Source organism: Cardiocondyla obscurior, linkage group LG19, assembly GCF_019399895.1.
Source record: "Cardiocondyla obscurior isolate alpha-2009 linkage group LG19, Cobs3.1, whole genome shotgun sequence".
Taxonomy (NCBI): domain Eukaryota; kingdom Metazoa; phylum Arthropoda; class Insecta; order Hymenoptera; family Formicidae; genus Cardiocondyla; species Cardiocondyla obscurior.
Window position 1 is genome coordinate 2,786,129 of NC_091882.1, and position 12,701 is coordinate 2,798,829.

General features: G+C 49.2%; 1 protein-coding gene across 6 annotated transcripts in view; it reads right to left on the reverse strand.

Annotated features, from left to right (window-relative positions):
- The window catches only part of Gro (TLE family member transcriptional corepressor groucho), a 55,649-nt gene that overhangs the window by 32,894 nt on the left and 10,054 nt on the right, over positions 1 to 12,701 (reverse strand). For 3 of the 6 annotated variants that reach the window (XM_070669886.1, XM_070669892.1, XM_070669890.1), the window contains exons 3-4: positions 1,871 to 1,977; positions 1,372 to 1,447 (exon numbers count right to left, since the gene is read on the reverse strand). In XM_070669886.1, the coding sequence (XP_070525987.1) occupies positions 1,372 to 1,447; positions 1,871 to 1,977 (183 nt within the window). The remainder of the gene's footprint in view (positions 1 to 1,371; positions 1,448 to 1,870; positions 1,978 to 12,701) is intronic. The other 3 variants (XM_070669887.1, XM_070669888.1, XM_070669889.1) reach the window with 3 other exon arrangements.

The following is a 12,701-nucleotide window of genomic DNA, read 5'->3' on the forward strand; positions in this document are numbered from 1 at the left end:
TTCGGAACTTTGCGTATGAATCTTTTACGCGGAGTCCACGACACCTCGATAATTACTGTTTTAAACAACGGCTGTAAACATCGGAGCTTATTTTACAATATTGCGCGTAGCGCAACTTCAAAGCGCTCCGCGAGAAGAAAACACTCGACGCGATGCGTAAGTTTTTGCTACGGCCGTTCGCGATGAAACGAGCCAATATATCATTCGAAGCGTTCGATTTCCGGTATCAAGGCGCCGGGTCTGGTATATCGTCTTTGAAACGCGAGGCCTGCGATCGAGTTTCTTAACGCAAGCCGCAATCCAATTTCAAGTGTGATTATTGTTACTCAAACGTGAATAATAGATATTATTTTGAAATTAATTCCTATTTAAAAAGCCAGCCCGACCGCGTAATTCTTAATTAGTGTATCCCGCCTGCAATTTTTACGCAACCCAACGCGTAATAAAATAATTACTATTTTCAATAAAAAATATATTCCTGAACACGTTGCATTTTTACGTCTTCGTTTCTAAAAATTTTTTTCATGTGTTACGCAGCTTTGTAGTCTCGCGAAAAAAAAAAAAAAAAAAAAGAAAGAAAAAAAAAAAAAAAACATTATTTATCGCGTAATAACGTCCAGCTTGTCACGGAGAAGAAGACCAACGAATACTCGCAGCAAACGTTGGTACCGCACTTTGATATAGGTAAGTCCGAGTAAGCTTCTTACGATGACGATACGATTAGTACGGTTGGCTGGACTAATTGCCATCGCGCTGATAGAACTAAATCAAAGTGGGTCCCGGCAATGCGCAGTGAAAATAATATCAATCGCTTTTTCTGGAGCGAGCAGCTCGCGCCGCTCATTTATATTTATAATGTTCTTTCATGCTCGTATTATCGATAAGTACCGCGTGCCTAGCCTGTTCTTTTCCGTGCCGATACTTGCAAGTCGAAAGAGAGAGAAAGAGAGGAAGAGAGAAGACTTCGGAGAGTTTCCTCGCGATACACGCGAAACCGAAACGATAATTGAGTTCCGTTTTTATTTTTAACGACCCCGTGTATTTTGCACAAGTTGCGGGAAATGTCGGATTAAATATTCGTCGAAACTCGAAGGGAAGGCAGCGATACTCTTTCCCCGTACTTTCGGTCTAAAGTTTCTTACGATATTCCGCCGAAGCTTGTTTGCCTGTTGTTGCATTTCGCGCATAAAAGGATTATCGAACACCGGGAAGCATAGCTGGCGAGAGAGTATCGCCAACATTTTCGCGATTAAGGAACTAAATTGTTGTCGGAGTTGTGTTCTCGGTTTGGACCGCTCTCTCAGCTCGCGAAACGAAAAGAGGTATAACGAGACTCGATCGAAGAGAGGAAAGACACAAAAAGGAACTTACAAAGTGCCTTACCATAACGTAGTGCCTCTGCATCTCGGTCTTCTCGCTGGCTAACTTCTCGCACTCAAGCTTCAGACTGAAACACGAAAGGGGCGAGAAAAGATTAGATAATATTTCATTAGGAAATTGCAAGAGTAGTGCACGCACCACTGCTGCGGATAAAAAAAAAAAAAAAAAAATGGAGAACACGCGACAAAGACCCGCCTTTCGAAAAATGGGGAAAATAAAATAACGCGCGTTCGAATGATGCGAATCAATAATCGCGTCGTCGAAAGTCAGCCGCGGTACAACGTAGGGAAAAATGCGGAGGAAAAAAAACTCGTCGTCTTGAATAATCGTGAAAATTTCGAGGGGGAAAACGCGACAAACAAAGGCAAACGAAACGGAGAGGGAAAAGGAGGCTGAAGGAAAATATAAACTCCCGGGAAACAGGGGCGAACGGCGGAGGAAGAAACGACCAAAAGGAAAATAAGCGTGGAAAGAAAAGAGAGATACTCACGAGTGGTACTGCTGCTGGATGAAATTGAATTCCTCTTTGATCCTCTCGCAAGTGTCCGCCACCGTGAATTTCAGTCCGCTAGCAGCCCCGCCGCTACCGCCGCCGCCCTGCGAGGAAGAAAAAAAAAAAGGGAATTGGAGAAACGAAGGGATTCAATTAGCTATGTATACGCGGGACAATGCGGACGCGATAGAGGCACGTGGGCGTTAAAGCCGCGCGCGGAACGCATTCCCGGCGAATAAGCCGCATCCGCGACAAGCAGCCCCCGCCGTCACTTTGTGGCATTGTGTTTAATCTTTTTAGCTCCGGGGCCAGCGCGCCGTCCACGTGCGCGCGGATCTCTGGCTATTAATACGAATAAATGAGCCGGCCGTATCTGCGTCTGCAGACAGCCGGGCTCGTTATTGGAACACGCCTGGGAAACGTTCGCCACCGAAAATCGCGATGATCTCTGCGAAGAATGGTTAAATCGTTATCTGCGTTTTTTTCTTTTTTTTCTTTCTTTTTTTTTTACATGGATCGTAGCCTGCGCCGCATTCTCCGCTCACCGCAATTTTAAGTATTAATATGGCGTAATTATGATTTACTTTTAAAGTGTTCGAAACTTTACTCGCATTTCGAAGTTTTAAATCCTAGCCACGGTGCGGTGTAGAAAATATCTGTGTCGGATCCGTTGGTCAAAAAGCATTTGAGAGTTTCTCGTTTCGCCGGATACCTTTGAAAACACATTAAGTCACGACGTGCTTAAAGTCGAAGATGACAAGGAACCAGCGGCGTCGAATGTGGCCTTCGGGCACATAAGGCGCACGCAAACACACGGGGCCAAGCCCAGAAATGCGAGCAAGGGGCAGTCAGGTATAAAAGACGAGCGTCTCAAAGCGGGGGCGAGAGAAGTCAAAAGAAAGAGAGAGAGAGAGAGGAGAGACGGAGGGACGAAAGCGCGGGCCTGAAGAGCCAAGGATGAAGGGCTGTGAAGGCGTCCTTAATGAGACCCATTCCACCGGATACCACGAGGTTCGTTCGAGTCCACCACGGGTTTCTCTTTAGAAGACAGAGAGAGAGAGAGAGAGAGGAGGTCGGGTACACGCACACCACCAATGGCACTTGGCGCGCCGGCTAAAATTACGGGAGGAAAAGATCGGCGCTTTCCGATGACAGTAATGATTACGTTGCGGCGAGAGGGCGTCAATCGAATTTCGAAAGGATGCGCCCCGCGCGCACCTCTTAAGGGCGCGCCGGCCGAATACTATTATTACGCCGTGGCCGCGTACATGTGTGGATTTTTACGAAAATAGAAATTGGCTACCGCAAAAATAAGCCGCGCGGAATCGCGAGCGAGACGGTGGCGTTAATGATACCCGGCTTTCGCATCTAGCGGCGTGCCGTGGACCGCCGCGGGCAGGCTCCGATATCCCGATAGATCCGGTCGATGACTAGGCCGGGTGGGCGACGCGCGCAAAAATCCCGATTTTTCGAGAGATCGCGGCCCCGCGCTGAATGATTTGGCCACTTGTTGAATGCGAAACGGGGAGTGGCTGTCGGTGGTAAAATGGTTTGGGAGAGCGCGGGCGAGAGGCACGGCGGCGGTGGGCCTCACTTGTTGCAATCATCAAACGGAAAAGTCATCGAACAGGTTGTTGCGCCGCGGCGCGACGCATCGTGTTGCACCGCGGCCAACGACAAATTCGTTTTCATCGAAACCACCCCCGATTCACCCCCCTTCCCAAACCCCTTTTCTCTCTTTCTCCCTTCGCCGCGCTCTTTCTCTCTTGCAACAGCGGCGATCGTCACACAAACTGTCGGGTGAATCAACGGTGCCTGTGCCTCTACAATTTGGCAAACATCGACACACTCGTCCTCGCGTAAAATATTCTCCGTTTCGATCATCACGGAAATTCGACCGCGACTTTCACGAGGTTTTCGATGAGGGCTATTTATCGTTCGTTACACGTCTCTCTTTCGTTTTTTTTTTTTTTAAATCTTTTTTTTTTCTTTTTTTTCCCACGTGAGAAACAGGCGGATAATTTATTTTTTTTTTTCCGTTCAATGCTCGCGCTTTCACGAAGGGCGTCGGAAATAAAATTGAGACGAGCCATTTCGAGACTAAAGAAACGTTAAAATAGCAAAGAAAGATCGATCACCGTTGTGCAGCGGCACACGTCTGACGCAAATGCTGATTTATAAATACTTGAACGGAAACTTAAATTGTATACGCCAGAATTAGAGACCTGTCCGTCGACCCGGGTCATTATTTCCCGATGGCATTTATTTGCGTTACCGAAAACCGGCTATTTATCCATTCTCCAGAGCGTAGGAAGGGAAACGTAACGGCGCGGCGGTGGCAACGCGCGCGCCTTCATTTGCCAATTTACTCCAAGCTTATCGTTGTCACGGATTATCGAGAGATTATTTTCGCGGCGACGTCGCGCGTTGAATTAGTTAGGGAATCTTCGCAGAAATAATCCCGACGTCTTTGTTCTCGGCGCGCTCATAATTCGATAATACCGCGGAGTGGCGTGAGCGTTTTTAGCTCCGCGAGGGTCGCCCCACGCGGTGGATGTCCCCGTAGATGCGCGCGTTATTAAGAAACGAAGACAAAAGTCCTCCTCCTGCGTTCTCGGCTACGGTGCACGACCGCAAAACTGCGTCGCCGTGCCGTGCGTGTCTTTTGTGCCCGCTTCTCGTCCGCGAAAAGGATTCCCCCCCCTTTCCCCCTGCCCCACCCCCCCGTCTTTTTCTTTCACACCGGCGGGCATGCACACGCGGACAGTATCGAAAAACCGGCTGGTTCACTTTGTTGCCGGGAGATAATGGCCGTGCGAATCGTAAATAAGGTAATAGGTCTTCGCAGGGCCCTGGCTACGGGGCCCGAAAGATCGGGTGACGTAAGCGGCAGCCTCTTAAGGTATCCTGCACGCTTCCACGAGAAGCGGACACACATACGGATATAAATCGTCCCTTCTCCCTCTTCGTCGGCTGCGGATACCGAAAACCGAAAAAAAGAGAGAAAGAGAGAAAAAAAAAAAAAAAACCCCGGCACGATTCCCGAGCCTCTTTACATTTTGCTTCACTTCTCACTGTGACGTCTGCGGCACAGTATTTCATCGTGCGATTTGTTTCGCTTTTTTTTTTTTCCTATTTTTTTTCTTTTTTTCTTTTTCGAGAATCACTCCGATGTCTGCATTGTCTCGTCGTTTCGACACAGAGGCACCTATTCGCCCGTTCGATATTTGCGTCGGTTTGCAATCGAGTTCTACGATTATTCGAAAATCGTTCGCAGCTTTAAGCGAAGCTGTCGCGAGGTATCGCGGACCATTGCGCCGTAGGCCGTATCCGCTTTCACCGTTAATGGGGAAATAACGACGCCGGCTCTAAGTCAGACTGGCAGATGCAGCTTGCAGTTGAGCAAACATCGGTGGCGTGCGGTCAGCGGGGTTCGCACCCGTGAACGACTTGCGTGCCTCGCGCGCGCGCGACAAACGCATTTCGCGAACAACGAGGCCGGGCGATGTATCGTCGAGCAACGCTCGGCATCTGCTGATTACGTGCGCGTACGGGCCATTAAAAGCGGCCGGAGAGAGGAGCGGGAGGAAACACGGAGCGGAGGAGTAATCGCTCGTTACGGCGCAAAAAGTAGATATCGCGTCCGCGTGCAGAAAAAGAAGCGCGGTACCGATCGTTTGACGAGGCGAGCCGGACCGCCTCGCCCTCGACGGCGAGCAAGTTTTTTTTTTTCGCAGGGAGAAGGAAGACCTTACGCCCTTCGCGGGCCGGCGAGGTGTAATTATTGCGTACGGCCCGTGTGTCGCGACGAAATCAGTTTCCGATCGGGTCACTTTGAGGCGAGCGAGCTCTAAAATAATCCCGTCGAGCGTCAGAGGTGTGATTATAAAACGCTCGGGTGGGACGACGAAGGGGGTTTGCCGACGCTAAAGTCGGTCTTCCCGGCGCGACTTGGGACAGATCCCGGACCAGGACAATCGGCTAGAAAAAACACCGCCTCCCCCGGATAAATTAAAGTCGAAAGCGCTCCCACGGAGTGGCAGAGATCGCAGTTAATCGCATTCACCGTTGGAAACGATTCGGAGTGTGTTCGATATTATTGTCAGCGGCACTCATTTCGTTAATCGCTATTGTTAATTAATTGAATCACGATCCTCTTGTGAACGATCCTGCGCGCGCTAACCGGATTATGTGAAACTCGCGACGGTAGTAGACGCTTAGGATGCCCCGGCAGTATTGATATTTCCCTCCAGGTGCGGAATATTTTTAATATCGACACGTCAGCCTCGTCGTCGAATTATACTTAATTAAATATATTCGGAGAAGAGCAGATAAAATGCTAATAAGTGGGTACTGATTATTGTTTCTAAGAAAAGCACTTTTGCAATATCGAACCGATGAAATTATTAACGCTGACTCTTAAAGATTAATGTACACCTGGCGCGGCTTATCTAATTTAATCGCTTTTGTTTTCTTTTTTTTTGTCACGTTTATGCGCAATCAACACATTTTATAGACAGGTAACCGTACACTTTTGCGGCCCCTTATTATTCTAATTTACAAATAAAGATATTTTCGCGGAGTCTCGCTTCAACCGTTTCTTTTGTATCAAACATTTATTTCTGCGCTATTTGCGCGATATGCAATTCAATTATTTCGCATATATTTTATCTTTTTAAATGCACGGCGTATTGCCGCGCTTGAGGGCATTTCCTTCGGGCGCGCAATAAATAATGCTTAATAATTATTATTATTATTGCCGTTTGCATTGCCCCTTAATATTATAAATTTATGATTGCAGAAATGTAATTCTTCGCTATCGCCGATCGACAATGCCGGGCGCTGGGCGCGTATGTGTATAATAAAATTACAAAGTCGCGTCGATATTTACGGAATAGAAGCGCCGCGTCGCATTAAGCTTCCGGAATACTTCTCCCTTCGTATTACTTTTATTTAAATTCAAACGTGCCGGGATTTGCATAATAGCGCTCGTGAAGTAGTCGAAGACTATTTCTATTCGAATAATGATCGATCGGCGAACCTGCCGCAATTTTCCTCTGTCTCCTCTCGTCCCCGTAGACGATTTGCGCGATTCACGTAGTCCTTTAGACTTGGTAGGGCTTTTCGGCGCGCGCTAAGGGCGTACGCGTGCTCGATCGACGTAGCGAGAGCGCTAATGCCCCTTCGTCCCGGAAAGGGGTGAGCGTGCACCGTGGGATTAAGTAATAGAAGGGACGTACGCGAGAGATCGGTAGGGCGCCGAGGACGAGGCACGTGGTATGAATTCTTGGCGCGCGCGGAAACATGTGCCTCGAATGAACGTAGATCATCCACCATCGCGCAGCTAACTAAAGGAATCCGTTCTAATAACTGCCTACATTGATTTCGTTCGATAATTAAACGCCGGTACTAACTGGGTCGGTCGTCAGCGTTGTGAGAAAAAAAAGAAGCTTCGAGTAAGATCGGTATACTTTTCGCAGGAGAAACTGAAATTTTATTCAGTGCATAGTTTAACACTTTTTTTTTTTTTTTTTTTTGGCAAAGTTTGGCATGCAGAGTGTCTAAATGTGTCAAACTAATGATCGTCGTGTAAAGTATGCGGAGAAGATCGATTTAAACCGCCGGGGAAGTCGATTTGAAATTCGGGCGAAGGAGCTACTCGTGCAATTCGCCTCGCAGCTATCCCGGTACGGGGGAACATTCGACAGTTCTGGGACATCTCGCGCAAACGTAACTTCGCATTTCGTCCCGCCGCGTAATCTCACGTTCGTGTCGCAGTGGCGGCCACGTACAACGCGCGCGGATTCGCGCGAACGTGCACGCCGAGTCGGGCATTACAGGTCCCTCCGGCCCCGCGTATATCGTCGTGATTGTATTATAGGCTAGATGTATATATTGCTATGATTGTATTACAGGTTAGACGACGCATAACCGGCGGAACGGGGGCGAGAGGATCCCGAGCAATCTCCGCGCCTCCGAAGCTCCGAGGCGCGTGATCCACGCAAGGGATGTGTCGTTTTCGGTGCCAACGTGCGCGCGTGTACGTGTGCACAGGTGCGCATTTCGCGCGTATTTCAAATACGTGTGCCACTGTATGACACAATCGACTTTACCCCTGGGGGGTTTTTGCTGTTTCTCCCTCCCCCCACCTCCCCTCTTTCCCCCGAACTTGAGCGCCGCTAAACGACTCATCCTCCGCGCGAAAGCACTTGTCGGCGCTTAAGAGAAGAAGACAAAGATGCCGACTGGTAAATAGATACGGAAGGCGGAGGGTGGTGTAACGGGGAGAAATTGGTGCCAAAAGTCGCGGCTTTCTCGAGGAAATCCTCGGCGATTCTAGAGTTCTGCCGTCTTCTCGACGTCGAGAGGATAGAAGAGGGGGGGACATATCGTCGGTTAAATAATTCATGAAGTTCCCGAGGCGCGATGAATTCCACCGGAATATTTGGTAACGCAATACGGAATATTTATAGAAACGTAATTAACCCAAAATCGGCTGGAACCGTTGTCCGAAAGACGGTAGCTCCTGTTCAACGCGCGAGGCCGCGATCGATCTTGCGCGAATCCTCGACGGAGGGCAAAAAGTGCCCCGGGCAATAAAATTGTCGCTTCATTCGCAGACTTACTGCGAATAAAGTAACGCGAGCAAGGGGGAGACGAGGGATTCTGCCGCGAGGAATAGCGAGATGTCGGCGATTCTGAGTGGCCATCTAACGGGGGCTGGTCAAAAACCTAACCGGAGTGCGCGGCTTCGATCGTCTTCCACCACGTGGATGATATCGTCTTTGGTAAATGCCTTCGTCACGCGAGGGGTGAACCGTTTATAGTCTACAAGGAAGTCGGGCTTTTTCGTCTGCCCTCCGCCGCGCGCGCATCCCCCGTACGACCCTTCGTTTCCTTCGAGGCCGCCACCGAAAGGGAGATAGCTCGGCACGCCGTCTCTCTCCCTCGCGCGTCGCAACCTTTCCTCGGCCTTACACGCCGCCGTCGTGAGAACGATAATCGTTTTATCCACGTGAGAGCAGCGAGACGTGTATCACCTGTTCGTTTTCTCAAAGCCTCGCTCGGAAATGATATCGCTCCTACGGTATCGTACGCGAAAAATTCAACTTCGCGGTGCGCGAGAAGACGCCTGAGTTTCCCCGAAAACAGAGACCAGCGAGAGAAACTCGCCGGCACGCGGAACGCCGAAGAGATACCGGCTTAATTACCCACCGTCAGGTTAATAAAGAACAAATTTTTTTAATAAAAGAATTTTTTAGTAAAAAAAATTTTTTAATTTACACGAAAAAAGAAAAGGAAAAAAAAAATACCGAACAATGCTGTTCGAATATATCCCGGAAGTTTTTATTAACTCGAAAAGATGACGATTTATTTGGCGCGCGAGCGAGTACTTCTTGAAGTACAGACGTGAGTTTGCACGCGCACAACTCTCGAAACTCAGGAAGTGCATGTTATACCTATATAAATCGATAATAAGGGTACGGTACAGGCGTTTCCCACCTCTGTCGTTACTTCCGCGAAGAATCGCGATCGAGGCGAAGGCTAGGACTTCGCTCGCTTATCGATCAAAGCCGAGCGTTTTCCCAGACACGCTCGTTACGAGAATCGAGAGCGATCTTTCCTCGTAACGCTCGGTCAACGTCAGTCATTCCGGAATTGATTAAACACGCGAATACGTCATATTTATTTGCGCGCGGCTTTAAAATAATTTTTTCAATTAAGATCACGGCTAATCGACGAAGACGGAACGCTCTGATTACTCCCGGCGAAAAGTGTCCCGACGTTACAAAGAATCAAGATAATTATCACGGCGCGTTTTCTTTTCGCTGTTTCAATCTCACTTCGGGGGCGCGATACAGCAGTGTGCTGATAATGCTCGCTCGATATTACAATGTATAAAGTCAAAGTTTGCGATTCGAGCGGTTAATTACCGATTGACCGTTCACCCTACAGCAACTACCTGATCGAATAAGCAGCTAACGAAATTTCCGGCTAATTGAAACCGCTATGAGGCAGCCGCTAGCATTCCGATATACAGCGCTCGGTCGTTCTTTCGATCGATCGGCATGATTCCGCGATATACGACGAATCGACGGCAGTGATAGTCATTCAGCGCGCCTATGTATCTGGTGCCCTTCGTCCCAGATGTCCCTGTCTTTCTCTCTCTCTGCCTTTCCACCCTGGCTCTCTCTCTCGCTTTCTCTATCTCTACCCCTCCGTCCTCTCTCTAGCTCGCTCGTCCTTTAACGAGGCTAGCCGAGGGTCGATCCCCGTTCGACATGTAAATGTAAATGTAAATGTTGAACAAGATCCCGCCAGGGTTTCCCAACCTCGAGTAGCCGCCACGTAGGCGAGCTAATGCCCCGGTGGCTGCGAAGAGAGAAAGAGAGAAGAGCAGTCTCTGAGAGCCACTCGTGCTGGGGACACTCGCCAACCAACCCCCCTCCCCCCCCTACCCTACCCTTCCCCCGTCCCCTTTCGACCCGGTATGTGGCAAGAGTGTTGCGACCATCTCCGACACAGTTGGCAGTGGTGATCAATCTTGCTCCTGGAGACCAAGACACATTCCGACCGCCCACTCCTCTCTCTCTCCCCCTTCGCGAGGCAACAATAAAAGCCGAGCGATAAAATGTCCCGGCGGCGATAACGCGGCCACCTTGGACACGCCGGTCGCGTACCGATAACGCGGTCTTCGAGAGTTGATTCGTTATCGATCGCCGGGCTCCTCTATCTTCCCTAAACACTAAATTCTTTAATTTCAAACGGATACTACCCGGCGTTTGTTTTAATAATGCATCCTCTAGAACGGCTCGAGGAGTCGAGTATCAACGTTCGTAAACGATTAAAAGCAAAGATGTATGGTAATAAATAGAGGCGATAAATTTTTTTTTTCTCTTTCTTTTACGACAGCTGAAAATGTTTTACATCGTGGGGATCGCGGAGGAACGTTAAAACGGCGGGGCGCAAAGTGTCGAGATTACGACGGGAAACGGCTTGACATTTCACGCGTTAGGCAGCGACGGCGAGGCACGTTCTGGCCGACGTTTAACGGCGCGGGATAATATCCGGGAATGAGGATGAGAACCGCTTGGGATTTCAGTGGGCGGCGTTGGTCCCCTCATCAAATGCTTGTCATACCGTTCTTACCCTCAAACTCCGGAGCCTAACGGATCCCAACAGCCGAGTAAAGCTCGTACCCCCGCACCCCCGTATACACAACGAGAAAGAGGATTGTGCGTGCGTGTTCGTGTGCATGTGATGGAAAGCGGACTCGGCTACCCCAATGGACATCGTAGGCCGACGCTTAAAAAGCCATAGGCCGGAGCGATACGCCCCTGTGGATGGATGGGAATTATGCCGCTAAAACTCACCAATTACGAAACCCGAACGGCCCGCTCTCTCTCTCTCCTCTCTCCCCCCTCGCCCTCTCTCCTCTCCTTCACCACCGCATCTCGCTATCTCGCCATCCCTATCTCCGTTTCTCTCGGTCCCTTTCGTCCGCGCGACCTCCCTTTAATCTTAAACGCACCAAGTATCCTCCTCCAAACACGCGAAGGGAAATGAGTAATTAGTTTCCGACTGGATTTCCGAAATTTGCAACTGCAAACCATTAATACGAGCGCTACGTTGTAGTTAATTATTGCTGAGGCATTGGAAACTTTCGCTGAAGCGCCACGAGGTGAGAAAGAATAAATTTGACAATAAAACGTGTAGGCAGCGGGTGATTCTCGCGATTTATTCGTCGCGTTAAAATCGAGAAGACGTTCGATCGATGTTCGGGTTTATCAGCTCGCGATCAAATACCGCGCGCAAAAAAAAAAAAAAAAAAATAAAATAAAATGAACGTACGCGTAACGTGAAAAGGAACCGCTTGTAAAGCGTAAGGTAGAAAATCGGCGCGCCAGATGGAAGAGATCGTGCAATTGTGTTCGAGACGCCCGGAGAAATAGTCGGCTGTCCGGCCGGGGCGTCAGAGACTATAACGTGTATTTACGACGGGGGTCAAACAATAGCGGAGTGGAGCGAGATGAACAGAATCCCTTTCGATGTATCATAGTCCATCATCCGGCGCGGTGAAAAGGACCACTCGTCTGATTACGATTTCGCGAAATCCCGCGCGTCCGCGTGACAGATTAATCAGGGGAAACCGCGCATCGTTTCTTGCCTTCCTCGCTATTAATTAATCCCTGCGATTAATCACCCCGGACGCGTCCCGTCGAGCGGTACATTCTCACTCGGGGCGACTTGGCCGAAATAAATAAAATAAGTAAACGCGCAATCGATATTACATATATATATATTAATGTTCCGGTTTGTCGAGATATTAGTCGCCGAACGCTTCCCCACGTGCGACGATCAAACGAACGGCACTCGAAGGCAAGGGATTGCGCCTGCGAATGACAAACGCGCCGCGCATAAATGTCACCGTTGTATTCCGACGGAGTTAACGAAGAAAATTAAACGGCGATGTGCCGCGCTTAATATCCGTGACTACAAGTTAGTATTTTACGGTAGTTCTGAAAACGCTTTAAAATCAGCCAATGTCTTTTCTACACTCTGTTGCCGGCGCACGCGAGTTATGATCCTGGCGCCGTAAAGAGAAGAGAGGAACTTCGGGTGCGCCCGAGCGGCGCGACAAGGAAGAGGCGAGAGCGGCCGTAAAAACTTTGGAGCGTTTCCATTATTCCGAGAGGAGGAAGTAAAGCGCGCCGAGAAAGACCGACCCGCTGGGGGTTTTAAAGGGTTTTCAGCGTTGGCGAGCTTGTTACATAAATCGCGAAAGGTTGATACGAAAATGAGAATATACTTTTATAACGTTCTCCTG